Genomic DNA, 14,885 nt, shown 5'->3' with positions numbered 1-14,885 from the left:
GTGGGAATAGCAGTCAGTCAATTCTGATCAAGGTATTGGATAAACGTCAATGATGGAACTTGGCCATTGGCACGCACAGCCCACTCGGCGATGGGGGTCTGACAATTTGTGCCCTGAGCACTGACTGCAACTCCTGTATGTAAAAGATTAGTGTCACTGAATGTAGGCGTCTCTTATACGCAGATCTGCTGTGTGTGCCTGTTGCCTCACACTTGGTCTTGCTGTACCGTACTTTGTATTGCTTGGACGATGTGCATGCCACAATTTATTATTCATGTTCCTTTTTACCTTACCTCATTTAAGATCTGTACTTAGGGCAGTATATTCCATTCCTCTTGAAGTGCTGTACGTTTAATCCAATAAAATAATAATATTAAAAAAATACTAACTGGTTTATACGTCCAGAGACTGAAGCAACGGCTTGCCCAATGGCAACTGTATATCATACAATGGAGAGTCAATGAGGAAGTTGGGATATGGTACAAATAAGCAAGTTTGAGGACATGGATGTCACAATCATGCCTGAGAAACCTCAGATGGAGCGCAGGGAACCGAAGGAGTGTCACAGTTCTTCCCTAATCCCCCAACTTTCATCCATTGATTCATAGAATGGAGAAAAAAGATCATGATTTCAGTCTTTACTGACTAGAAACCTGGCCAACTGACAGCAGCTAGGGTTTCATGTTAAGTGCTTTGGAATGGATACAGGTCACAATACTGCAGGGCCATATGCAAGTTAAATGAGGCAGCACTTGGCAGTATAAAGTGAGGATTGGATTTGGAGATCCCTTTTGGCATAAGAATGGGCTATGGTTACATAAATTCAGTATTCCTAATCTCTCATGGTATCCCCTGAATTTCAACTTGGAAATATCTAAAAATGTTATATTCAAAATAACATTGAGCTCAACACACATTACCTCTTCTTGAATGATACTGGGCAAATTATATGCAACTGCTCCAAAAGTTGATTTAAAAGTACATGATTAGAAAGAAAAGTATGATATTTTTTGCTATTTATAGTGCTTTGCTGCACAAGGGAGCACTCAAGAACATTATCATACAGGTAACACAAAGAGATATACCTTGTGTGATGTTTGTGATAATAATATGTGGCACCACACTTGTAATCTCCAAGCTAGTCAGCCACAACAGCATATACCTTAGCACATCTGTATTCATCATACACAAAATACAACTTATATAAACCGCTGCTGCAGGGCTCTTTCCCTGCATTTGCCAAAAGAGAACACAGTCCTGCCAGAGCTTCACTGGATACCATAGCTAGAGGGTCAGTCAAGCTACTCTGCATTGTCCACAGAGCCTCAAAAGGAAAATGACTGTTTTATCTACAAGTTAAATTCAAGGAATTCAAGCTAAACAGTACAGTGTCTTCCAGGCTTGCTTAATTTATCATCATATGATCTAGCTGTAAGAAATCCCTAGAATGCAACGCTTTCTCAGTATAAGCTGTCTAGCTCTGGAATACACTACCAGCCAACTTTAGAATATGCCAGTAGCATATACACTTATGAAGACAGTTAAAAATGTGGCTCCTGGATAACCGCACCACATACATCCCAGCATCAGAGCTCAAAAATAATTTGTACCTACAAGTGCAATCCCCAGCTTACAATGCATGAAGTGCAAACAGCTCAACTAGCAAACTGCTTTTGATATGCAGGTAAGCTACGAAGGGCTAACCTATGGTATTCCATGGCATTATGTAGTCCTGTACCTGCATTTTATAACAGTTATGGCCCACAATAGTACTATTTCCTTGGGACGCAGCAGTCAGCAACAAACCATAACTTGTACATCTTAAATTCACATAAGACATATCTGCTATGAAGGTTGTCTATCACCCGCACTGCAGAGCCAAAAACAGCTATCACTAAATGAACAGGCATGGAATATCTGAAGAGATCTGTCACACATTGCTGGACAATTTGGAGGACTTTAATATTGTCCACCACTACAGGTCCTAAGTAGCTATACACTTTGACCACTTCCTTATATCTCACAGAGACACTCAGATGTGGGATGATAATAAAAATGCCCATTCTAATAGATCCATCAACTTCTTTCTCCCACGAGCCGTGCTAGCTCAGGGCCCCAACTATACACACAATCTCAGATTGGACAATGCTGTGCACTAACCAGCAAAGCAGACTATATCATAAGAAATACCACAAAGGGACCTGCAGAGCTGAACAGAAAACCAAAAACTGTGCTTCTGTCTCTCACACTTCATCATCCACCACACTGCTATGCGCTGCACCCCACAACACAATAACCGTACCTTGGTGATCATCACTCATGACATGGGAACACTTCCCACATAGGATCAAAACAAAGACAACATCCTTCCAACCGCAAACCCTACACGATGTAGCATGTTACTCACGTAGGCAAGCATTTCAGTGCCCCCACATAGGGGTAGTAAGTGCTGTATGAATGCTGCAGTACAATACAATACAATACAGTTCCTTTCAGCGCTCCTTAAGATTTGGTTAGCAGATCATTTCTTTCGATTTGAGGATACATTTTACTTACAACACAAGGTATTTTCAATGGGAGCACATTTTGCAGCCAACTTTTCAATACATTTTCAGTGTGATAATGTATTGTTCCATTGTACTTTGGTGTGTTGAACCTGGGATATACTGATGATATCATATTAATGTTGGTAGTGCCCAATATATTATTATATGCAATAATTCTATTTGTGATCAAACTGTTAAACAGTCATTGATGTGGTAATAATGTTGATAGTGCCCAACATATTTTTATATTTTAATACTCATTATTGTTTTCTCCTTATATAATATGGGTTCATGAGCTCTACGTTGCTGTATTAGACTTGTTTCCTAATTTTTGTGACTGCACTACCAGACTTTTTGTCTTTCCTTTGTGTTTAGTCCAATGACTTGTGTGACATCATAGCTCCCGTCACTTCTGCCTTATATAGATTTCTTTCAATGCATGCAGCTTTCCAGTTTGGGGACTACAACTCTCCTACGCTTCACTTGTCAGACTCCTTCTGGAGGCTACCTAGGGAATTTGGTTTCCATCTGCCTCGGGTAGTTTCGCTTCGGGACTAAGTAAACCTCTTTTCTCAGTGATCAAGTGTCTCTCTGCCCACTGATCGAGAACCCCTTTGCCAAACTTGACTTCAGCTTTTCAAGCAGGCATACTCTGGAGCCAATGTGCAATTTGCACTTTCTGGAGAAAAATCAGCACTTTGATGACCACATAAGTCGCACTACCTACACCCGAAATGTTGCGCCCTACAAACCAGGTTCCTCGAAGATATTTACCTTTCCACTTCCTCTTTATTTTTCTGCACACAGGCGAAGGTTGGCCCCTTTCAGTAAGTTTGCTTACATACCATTTCGGTTTTTTGGGCTTTATACGTATATTCCAATCCTCGATTTATGTATATCTTCTTCATAGGATTAGTTCCACCTTTGACCAAAGCTATCACATTTCGTAAACGAGTGCCTGCCATTATTTCACTTTGGCACTTGTGTACCTTTTCCTGTCTTCCCTTTACGCTGACAGACCCATGTAATTTTTTTTTTTTTAGGTTGTGTCCACGCTGAAAGTTTGGGTAATATAAAGTTGCATTTCGGGGGACCGTTTAGAATATTTATTAATTCCTTTTAACCACTTAAGAAAACACTTGTGTGTTTTTACAATGCTCAGGATATGCTTTGTGCTGTCAAAATTCCTCTAGTCCTGAAGATGACCATAGAACTTTCTTTGGGTCGATACACCACCAACATTACATGGCGCAAAGACTTAAAAAAATTATGTTGGCTGTCAAGGAACTTTGCCTTTGGCTAAACTCATTATTCTGTATGTGCTCTATGCAAAATAATGTATATGTTTCTTGTGCCCAGTTTATGTCTACCACGTTTTCAGTTTTGATCACGTTTCCGGACTGTTCTTTGGTTAATATTTCTTTCACTTGCACCATGCGATCACTCATCTCAGAGCACCAATTTCTTTGTAGACCACATGTGTATACCTAGTAATTATATATTTTTCGTTGATTAATTGTGTATATCTGAATATAAAGAAAGTGGGAAAAATGGGTCTTCGGAAAATACTGTAAATGCACATCCAAGCAAATGGGTTTGTTATTAGATTGGAATCAACGCTATCTACAAACTGGATAAACCTTTTTGTTTTCTTAATAATACCTAGTTGGACTTTTGTTGGTCTTTTAGATAACTTGCCCTGTCCTTCTGAGGTTTACGGGTAGCTTCTTTGTCTTCTACATTTAGTTTGCAACAATTCATCATGCAATTATTTGTATTTTGATGTCGCAGGACAATCATTCAGATAGCTTTTTACGATGTTTACATGCTGTTGTGTATGTAGTCATTATCCACACTATTGTGCACTATGGGGGTGATCCCGCCGCCCGCCAAGCGGGAACTGCCAGAAGACCGTACCGCGGTCAAAAGACCGCGGCGGTCTTTCTGGGTTTCCCACTGGGCTGGCGGGCGACCGCCAAAAGGCCGCCCGCCAGCCCAGGGGGAAACACCCTTCCACGAGGAAGCCGGCTCCGAATGGAGCCGGCGGAGTGGAAGGGGTGCGACGGGTGCAGTAGCACCCGTCGCGGATTTCAGTGTCTGCTAAGCAGACACTGAAATTCTAAGTGGGGCCCTCTTACGGGGGCCCCTGCAGTGCCCATGCCATTGGCATGGGCACTGCAGGGGCCCCCAGGGGCCCCACGACACCCCATACCGCTATCCTGTTCCTGGCGGCCGAAACCGCCAGGAACAGGATGGCGGTATGGGGGTCGGAATCCCCATGGCGGCGCAGCAAGCTGCGCCGCCATGGAGGATTCCCCTGGGCAGCGGAAAGCCGGCGGGAGACCGCCGACTTTCCGTTTCTGGCTGCGGCTGTACCGCCGCGGTCAGAATGCCCAAAGGAGCACCGCCAGCCTGTTGGCGGTGCTCCCGCGGACCACGGCCCTGGCGGTTTTTACCGCCAGGGTCAGAATGACCGCCTATGTCCTGAAGAGATAAAAGGGCTCACTCATTCATGCTGATATTCCAATGATAACTCATGCTCTGAAAGGTGATCTCTCAGGTCATCATGCAATTTGGTCATATGGAGAACGTGCCAGGACATAACACATGTAATAATAATTTATAGACTGTCCATACACAGTGAAGAATTGATTGTATTTCATTAATAAGCTAATCTTATGACATACAATGAGATTTAACATTGTGAGCTATGAGTAGTACATAGTGTCAGTTTTTATGTTTAACATTGATGTAAGCGTTAGAAAAATATATAGATAAATAAGATAACCTAACCAAGGAAATAGATTGTAAAATTATGTCTGAAAGTTATATCACACAGAAGTTAAACAAGATGGACAGACATGTAAAGCTGGAGATATGGTGTGGGTGTGACACTGCTACTCGATTTGATGGACAAGTCCTGAAGCCCAGGTCTTCTAGAAATACATTTTAGAAGCTTTTAAGGATACTGTAGGACTTTGAGTTCAAGGGAAACTGGATCAATTAATTCTGGCATTAATATGAGTAGGGCTTGCAGGGGTATCTAACAATTACCAGAAGCTTCTGAGACAGCTGTTAATGAAATCACAATTTCATAACTTATTGATTAAGTAGAGAAAAGAAGGAAACACAGTTTTGAAAACTGAATACATATACATAGAACAAAATTTGTCCAAGATTGTTACCATTATGTTAAACGGTCTAGCCCTGTATCATTTACCGAAGTATGACAAGTACTTGTTGTAGTAACTTACTGAAACATTAATCTGGGTGGGATAAGATGGTTGGGAGTGGGAGTTTATCAATATTACCAGGTTGTCTTATATGATGAAAATCAAAAGAACACGTTTTAAAATATTGTACTTATGTGAAAGATAAACTGCATCAGGCCTTTTCTCTGGATACTGGGGGGCATATTTCTTTACTGACCAGTATCTGTGGTGGGTACTTTTGTTTACCACTGTTGTTCGAGGGCATCTGGGAATTTCTAGCTCCAACTGATAACCAGGCAGCTCTCTTGTATTGTTGACTCACTAAAGGAGGTAGGCTGAGCAGTCAAAGATAACACCAAAAGTTGGAAGTAATTTTAAATTGAGATGCAGTGTGGTTTAGTAATCAAACCCCAAAAAATCAATGTCAGATAAGAGCTTTAAAAAAAAAAAATAATAACATGCTTTTATGGCAGAAAAGGATTGGACTGCTCATACTGAGTGTGTTGCAGTCAATTGAAAAGTGTTAGGTAAACCATATAAAACATTTAAGCTGAAATGTCATTGACCAACTTTGAACTATGGGATTAACTTGTATTGAGAAGGGTATTCAATCAATCAAACAGTCAATCAGGTGCTTGTTAAGCGCAACTACTCACCCGCAAGGGTCTCAAAGTGCTGGGGGGGGGTGGGGTGGGGGTGTGTAGCATCCATCAGTGAGGTGGTTCTTCGAAAAGCCATGTCTTCAACTCCTTCGTGAAGTTGAGGAGGGGGGTAGTTCGTCTGAGGTGGAGGGGAAGGGCGTTCCAATCTGTGGCTGAGAGGTGGGAGAAAGAGCAACCTTCTGTTCTTTTTTTCCTGATGCGGAGTACTTCCGCGAGAGAGAGCTGGGCTGAGCGTTGGGTCCTGTGGGGTATGTGGAAGCTGAGTATCCTGTTCAGGTAGGCTGGTCCTGTGTTGTGGAGAGCTTTGTGTGCGTGGGAGAGGATCTTGAAGGTCATTCTTTTCTCTATGGGAAGCCAATGTAGGTTGTGCAGGTGTTGAGAGATGTGGCAGTGTCGAGGCAGATCGAGGATCAGTCTGGCGGTGGCGTTCTGTATCTTCTGTAGTTTGCAGATGAGTTTAATGTTGATCCCGGCGTAGAGCGCGTTGCCATAGTTCAGTCTGTTGGTAATGAGGGCGTGTGTGACGGTCTTTCTGTGTTCGAGGGGGATCCACTTGAAGGTCTTACATAGGAGGCTGGAGGGTTCGGAAGCAGGTGGATGTGACTGAGTTGATTTGGCAGTCCATGTTGAGTTTGGAGTCCAGGATGATCCAGAGTAATTAAAAACTAATTTGACGTTAGAGCCAGAGGTCTTGTACCGTTTTAGAAAATCTTTCTTTCAGGGAATCTAGTAACCATGAAATCTTCAATAGAAAAGAGTTCTGCCATACAACTGGAAGCTCCATATTAAACTCAAACCTGAGTGGAATTCGAAAATGGGAGAAAATATCTCTGCAATAAATTGGACTCTTGCTCAATCTGAGATTTGCAAAACAAACATCAAAATACGGCTAGGCTAGTGTAACAAAAGTGTTATTTTAGCCTACATGAGACCCTGAATAACACATGGAAACCTTTAGCTAATTAGTTCAGATAAGTGTTAGTTGTGCCTTAAAAAGGAAAGATTTAAGCATGTATAGGCAGAATGCCCACATCTGAGAAACATAGAGTGATGTACTATAGAGAATAAAACTTGACAACTGACGTAGTACTTAAAAATGATCTTCTGACTATTACGTTAAAGGCGTTTTGAGAACTGTGTGTAAAAAAAAAAAAAAAAAAAAAACAAGCCTTCACGACATGAAAGCTTATATTGCTAAAGCATTGGAACTCAATTAGGAAGCTTAAAATTGAGGACTGGCTAGAAGAAATGGGAAAGTTATGAACTATAGAAAGAGGTACTATGAACGCTGAGGCAAGGGATGAGAAGTTGCAAAATGTATGCCAAAACTACAGTCACCTTTTTTTGTTATTATTATTTTAATATATGAAATTTGCCATGGTACATTTGACCTTCGTTCTTGGTTCTCAATATCCTTCAGTGCATTGGTTGATTGCTGGTGGTTCAGAATCTGCTAAGAATCTCTAACATGTGAAAAATATGTTAAACACCCAAAAAACAATTACCCAAAGGTTAACAGGGCTTCAGGTCTCTAGTGATTCATGACAAAGAGAGGACTAGACTAAGATCAAACTGGAGGCCAGTTACTGTTCCAGCTAGTCCCCAAAGCCCTAAGCAGGGGGGGCTACTGTTAGTGATAACTGATGAACACAAACATCACAGCCCTTGAATACATGGACACCTATGGGGCATGGAAAACCCAGTGTACACCTATTCCCAGGACTAGCTGGGTTTAGATTGAATTGCTTCTTTCAGTCTCTATCTCTGGAACAATAAGGTCATAAAGATGATTTTCACAGTTCTGGAATCCAGGCAACCAGTTTCAACCAATGGGACACTACGCTATTATAGAGGGTGCAAAGGAAGCACTTGTCTGCTTCTTGGGCTTGAAAAGGGGTGATATACAGTTAATCATAGTACAGAGTGGTTCAGCTCAATATAGTTTCACTAAACCTACAGCCCTGGTTGACCATAAACGGCAGATACCTTTGTGGTCCATGGTGACTCATGTCCTTGAGCAGCCTTCCGACAGGCTTCAGCACAGTGGCTCTTTCTTCTTCTTCTCCTGGTCAAGGGTAGGCTCATCTTCACTCGGAGGAGTAAAGCTTTTCTTTATGGGCAGGTCAGGAAATAGAACTTTCTTCAGAGTTCTAGGCTGGTTCTTACACTCTGAGAAAACTGTAACTTTTATGTCCCAATGTAGCAGAGCTTTCCAAAAGTTGAACTGAAAGGCTTAACAAAAAGTTAATATTTATTTAAAACTGGGGGCACTGCCAAATTAAGAGAATACTTGCAGGCTTTCTTCCATGTCTTTCACAAAGAAGAAGAGGAGACAACACCTGCTGTAAAAGATTGAAATTTACAGGAAGGCAGGGGCACTCCCTGATTAGAGTCCTTATGATGTCCAAACAGTCCTTTGCAAAGTGGCCCGGTCACAGTTCATTACAGAATATGATTTGGACCTCACATTAACTGGTCACTTTGCTCAAGAGTCAGTCTATATATTCAAGAAGGTCTGCATGCAGAGCTGTTGAGTAGCAGAACAGGTTTTGGTTGGTACTTTGTGTTAAGGCAGGACTCTGGGTTATTGTATATTGAATATATATATATATTGCAGTCAGACACAATTAGTCAAAAGTAAAATGGGATGTCGGGGGCGGCCCCACAGCTACTAAACTCACAGGGAATGCAGGATTCCCTTAACCTTTTGAAGGAAACCAGACTCTTGTTCTGCATTTGATAGCTCTATAGAGAGGATAACATTCTCTATGACCATGGTCTTTATGCACACTTGGGCCCTCATTTCAACCTCAGCGGTCTCTTCCAGAGATAGGGGGGTCGTGGGTTTTGGGGGTGGACTCTGGGGAGGGGGGGGGACTGAGAACCCCACAAAATCCATTGTGGTATGAGGGGTCCTGATACCGCTGGCGGACTAGTGACGGCCGACGGGCTGGAGACCGTTGTCTCCAGCCTGGCGGTCGTTACCGCTGTGGCGGACGGTGCGGGACATTGGCGGTTTGGCATATGCCAAACCGCCAATTTCATACTGGGGTGGTAATGACTGCCGGCCTGTTTGCAGTCTTACCGCCCATTTTGCACCGTCCGCCAGGGTTGAAATGAGGGCCTTAATGTAAGCTAATCACACAGAATATTACATACATGAGGAGGCAGGTATAGAACCCCAGTTATGAGGGACTGAACAGATATGGTTGCTTGGAGCGGGTTAGTAGAATCCTTCCCAGGGATTGCAGATAAAATGGTTGTGCCATTTATTATGACTTCAACTGCCAGCAGCCATCAGTTTGCCCATTTGCCCTGTTGGAGGGCAGTAGCCACCGTCTGCTCTGGGTGGTTTGACTCTTGGTCGGAAACAGTTGTGCTCTACTAACAAAGCAGAACAAAACACATAGAGCATCTTCAGTACGCTTGCAGATACGGAAGCCACTTTGGAGACCCAACAGTCAGTCAGAGAGGCAAACAGAAAGACAGGATGGCACAGCTTTCTCTAGAGTAAGCATTGGTGGGCATGTATTGGTCCTTGTGACAGTCCATAATTGTGGTATAACCTCTTCACTTTTTTAAAGTCCCACTCAGTTAGTATCTTCGTGTCAGCACATTTCAGTCGGTCTCTAATTACCACAGAACCCTTGGCCAGATGTACAAAGAATTTTTCCGGTTGCAAACGGTCCGAATCTGCAAATCGGCCTGTTTATTACCAGAAATATTATTTTTCGAATGTACAAAATGTGGTTCAGTAGCTTGTTACCAAATCACAATTTGCATTTGTGAATCAGTATTTTGACGGGGGCACTATGGGCGTGTCTCCCAAACACCAAATCAGTATGGTATGTATTACTTTTTTGCAACCGAATTCCAGGCTAGATGTACGAAGATTAGTAATAGCGATTGCCAAATAGTGATTTTTTGTGAATCGCTATTTAGTAATTGCTATTACCAATGTACAAAAGTAATATCTGGTACATTAGCGTTTTGTGGTGGATTGCAAATAGACATACCTCATGAATATAAATGAGGTAGGCCATAATTTGTGACACACTAGGATTCATTGTCATCACAGGGATGGTGGCTTGCTGGAGTCAGCCGACCAACTTGTGCAGCGCATACATATATGCAGTACATAAATAAAATACATAAAAAAATAGACTTGTTCAACGCTGTATTGCGCTAGTGTGAAGAGCAACCCTCTCTGCAGGCAGATTTCGTACTGCATAGCATTACATTTTTGGAAATTACCAGAAGGTGTGGTTATAATATTGCACTCTTCCTGATAATGTTCAGAAATGTTTCTGTCAGTTCTTTGTTTCCAGAGGAGACCCTGGGAATGACCAGTGGAAACAATTTTCTGCAGTTTTTTCACAAATGTTGTTGAGACATCTTTAAAATATGTCAGTTATGGTAAATGTCTGCAATAAAGTTTAAACTGGATCAACCACATTCAATATTTTTTCATGGATGTTCAAACATGCAGCCTGATGTACTGTTCTCAAAAATCAGGTTACAATTTGTGGCCAGTATTTGTAGAACCAGAAAGAATTTAATGAACAGACTTATTTATTAATAATTTGGTTTGATAAATTCTGATTCCAAGTGGGTCGCAAACAGCCTTGAATCATGAACATTAATTGGATAGGTCGCAATGAGCCTCACTCCCATGGAGGACATCACAGGAATGGTGGCTTACTGTAGTCAGCAGACCACCAAGTCTGTGATTGCCTCGCCATAAAGTAAACATTTTGTTCTATATAGCTTGTTTTCCATAAAGGAAATAGGGATGTGATTAAAAAGAAACGTTTTCTTGAGACTTCCCTTTTGTGGATGCATTACCAGCACAACTCAGTAGTTGGCCATTTTTAATGTTTTACTACCATACTTTAGTGGCAAAACATTTATACATTGTATACCGATTTGGTATTTGAAAGAGCCACCTACAACAACAAGCCCCTTTAAATACCAAATCGGTATTTGGTGAAAAACCGAGAATGTTGGTTTTAGTGGGCTTTAAATGCAGCGAGTGGAAGGACATCCAAGAGTTTATAGACAAGAGGCAGGAAAAATTGATTTTTAATGATAGGGGTGAACAATGAAAAGGAGATGTTGACATTGAAATTATATGAAAGGTTAACGGGTGAAATAATGGAAGAAAGAGAAGAAGTATAGATGGGTAAAAAAGGAGGGTGAGGCTGGAGAGAGATATAAGGTTGCCTCGTAAAGATGTGGAAAGGAGGAAGGGTCAGAGCGACCCCACACAAACTCAATAAACATGATTAGAAAGATATGAGGATAACTAGGACAAAACTATGCAAGGAAGGCAGAGAGAGGACAAGTTAGTATGTAGAATGAGTTGATACTACGGCTCAAAAACATCAGACAGAGTAAGAAAATAAGTACTTAGGAGAGCTTGGTATAGTAGGCATGGTGAAGGTGGTTGGGGACAGCAAGAAGGGCAATGCCAGTAGAGTGGACGGGGAGAAAACCATACTTTAAGTGGGTGAAAGGTGGTTTAGAATCACTGAAAGCTGCCAGTGCATTCCAAGAGCTTTGATTGGGAAAGGGAGTGAAGAGATGGTTCGAAAACTAAAGTACAAAGAATGATGAGATCGTAAAATAACAGCATGCTTGAAGGACTGAGGGTGGGTCCAGAAATGATGAAAATATTGGATAGAGCTGTGAGAAAGGAAAGAGAAGAAGATACTTTTGGGGAATGAGAAGTGAAGTGACACATTGTCTAAGGAAACTGTTGTCGAGTTAGACTAGTGGTTCTTAACATGTGGTCCGAGGACTCCTAGGGGTCCACAACTGCGTAGAAAATTAAACAGAGTCAACATGTTAATAAGGTGTATATAAGTAAAGCAGCAAAAGGTAAAATTGAAAATTTTAAAACGTTGTGTAAATGTGAAGGAACTTGAAATTGGAGAATAGTGCAAGTGCATCAAACAGAATATAGTTAGGATGGATGAAGGGTGGCCTCAATTGAATTTAGAAAAATTCCAACCTTCCCATTAAATTTAAAATGTTTTTTTAAAATATTTGCTTGTGAATTTAATAAACTATTTCATCATTTGTGCACTTGTTTAACGTATACATGCTTATACATTTTTGTGTATTATTTTGCAGCTCAAATTATCGAAATTGCTTAGGCAGGGGTTCCCAGATTTTAATAATGACTCTTTGGGGGTCCCCGGACTCCAACAATGATTCAGTGGGGGTCCAGGATTCATGTAATGATTAAGCGGGATCCATAGAAGTCAAAAGATTAAAAACCACTGGGTTAGATGATTTGAGAAAGAAACGGAGTGTAGAGTTTCAGGTAGTGGGAAAGAAGAGAGAGTATGAGGCAAGTTAGGCAGATAAAAAATGTAACCTGTAAGTGCAAAAGGTGATGAAATCAGAAAGAAAACGAAAAGAGCAGGATAACAGGTCAGGGAGTTGAGTTTCTAAATGTTGGCTGAAAATAGGGACATGACAACAGGGGAAGCAGGGGAAGGGCAGTAAAACATATAAGTAGGCTGCTTGGGTGGTCAGATTAGTGAAATCATAAGAAGAATGTAAGAAAGAGGGATACAATTGATTGGAAAAAGAGCGAGTTTTGGACCACCATTGCTCACCTTCCCTACAGATGCACAATGGGAGCAGAGACAAATGGTAAACCAAGCTTGGGGACATTTACAGGATGGGTTAAAGTCGGAAGACAGTGTAAAGACAACAGAAAAGTGATGATGTGAAGGACTGAAAGATGCTGTCAAAACGTTTGTGGGTCTTATTGGCAAGTTGAAGTAACAGAGAGGAAATAGAAAGAGACAGAGACAATGAACTTATAGAGTGAAGTTGGAATACTGATATTTTCTGGTGCCGGAAGCTCAAGAGGGGGGAGTGAAATCAAAAGGGGGGAGGAAGTATGAGTGGTTGACGATGGGAGTTGAAAAGATGAGACAGGAAATGGATAAGGCAACAAACTAAAGATTAGCTCATGAGAGGAACCTGACGTTTGATAGAATGTCATGGAAAGTGGGGAGTAATGGTAGGAGTCTAGACTGGAATGGTAGGGAGTTAGCATGAGAGAATAGAAAGTGAAGATTAAAGTCCCTGAGATTTAAAACTGCAGAAGAGACTGAAGGAAGTGATCAAGCAGGGTGTCCAAATCGTTGTGTAAAGAGGACCAGTGTGATGATATTTAAATCGGAAATGGGTGGATCCATTAAATTCAGTGAAAATCAGAGGTGCTAAAAACAGGGAACGAAAAAGAAGAGCTGAAAGGAATCTAGGAAGGGTGGAAGAGAACATCTGTCCCATAGTCAAACAAAGAGGGGCATGGAGTATGAGAAAAAGAAGAGTGAGCAGGAGTAGATGCAGAGTACTGGTACTGATCAAGGGAATCTGATATTGTAATTGTGAGTTTTAATCATGTGAAATGAGTCTGGGATTGTTAACATCAGAAAATGGTGGGCCCCTCCCACTGTCTTGTTAACATTGAAGGCCCAGTCGTTTAGTGAAAAGATTGTTATACTACAGGATTGGCAATTCGCCTGCGGCTATATGTTCCCTTATATAATGTACTAATGCTCTTGGATTTGTTCTGCGGTCTTGCTCTATTTGGTTGTTGTGCTATTGTTTGCCTGGTGTTTCTCTGTCCACAGTGCCTTAGAATCTCAAATCTATGACAATGACCTTACTACCTGTACTACTACTTTTTTTCAGCTGAGAATGTAAGAGAGGTCATACAAAGGTTGATACCCCCCAACACACCTCAGATTTTTGTGACCATGTTGTGCTTACTGATATCACAGCCGATGTCATGCGCTCTGTTATCGCTAAATCAAGGCCACGTGGCCCCTAAGTGCATGTATGACCTTTGCTTTTTGGGGAACCCGATTCCTGTAGAGAAATTGCCTTGATGCAAATGAGTACCTTTGGTTGGGCATTCAAGTTGTTGATTGTCAAGAGATGTCACACATTGCAGACATTCTAAATGCTGTCATTAATTAAATTACTGAGACCTTCCTGCTGAGCTCTCTATCAACAACATTCCTAATAATATTTCATTGTTTCCATTGAAGCTGCCAGGCCTCTGGAAGATGAGCACCCAGGACCATTATTCCCAAATGGTATTGATGTTCGTCAGATGACTGTGCTCCCCAAAGCAGAGTGGGAAAGAATTCGAAACAACCTCAACACTTTGGACAAAGAAGCAAATCGGATTTGTGCCGAAAAAAGAGAAAAGGAAGCTCTGCATCAACGTTCCAAAGACGTTGTGAAGAATTGGACTAACACCATTGCAGTAAGTGCAACATTATTAAACATATTTTGATTTTATTGATTGATGAGTGCCCCATACGCGAATGTTTATGATGTGCTGAAATTTATAGTTAAACAAAAGAGAAAGTCCTCACGTGCCCAGCATTCAGATTATTATTTATTAAAATGACCAAGAACAATGGATTAATTGA

The 14,885-nt window shown here is 41.4% G+C and overlaps 1 protein-coding gene across 1 annotated transcript in view; it reads left to right on the top strand.

Moving 5' to 3' along the window:
* The window catches only part of CFAP210 (cilia and flagella associated protein 210), a 132,618-nt gene that overhangs the window by 34,901 nt on the left and 82,832 nt on the right, over window positions 1–14,885 (top strand). The window contains exon 2 of the mRNA XM_069225299.1: window positions 14,496–14,716. Within this exon, the coding sequence (XP_069081400.1) occupies window positions 14,496–14,716 (221 nt within the window). The remainder of the gene's footprint in view (window positions 1–14,495; window positions 14,717–14,885) is intronic.

Source organism: Pleurodeles waltl, chromosome 3_1 (assembly GCF_031143425.1).
Source record: "Pleurodeles waltl isolate 20211129_DDA chromosome 3_1, aPleWal1.hap1.20221129, whole genome shotgun sequence".
NCBI lineage: Eukaryota > Metazoa > Chordata > Amphibia > Caudata > Salamandridae > Pleurodeles > Pleurodeles waltl.
Note: the sequence above shows the minus strand (reverse complement) of the source record. Positions and strands in the feature narration are given on the sequence as shown.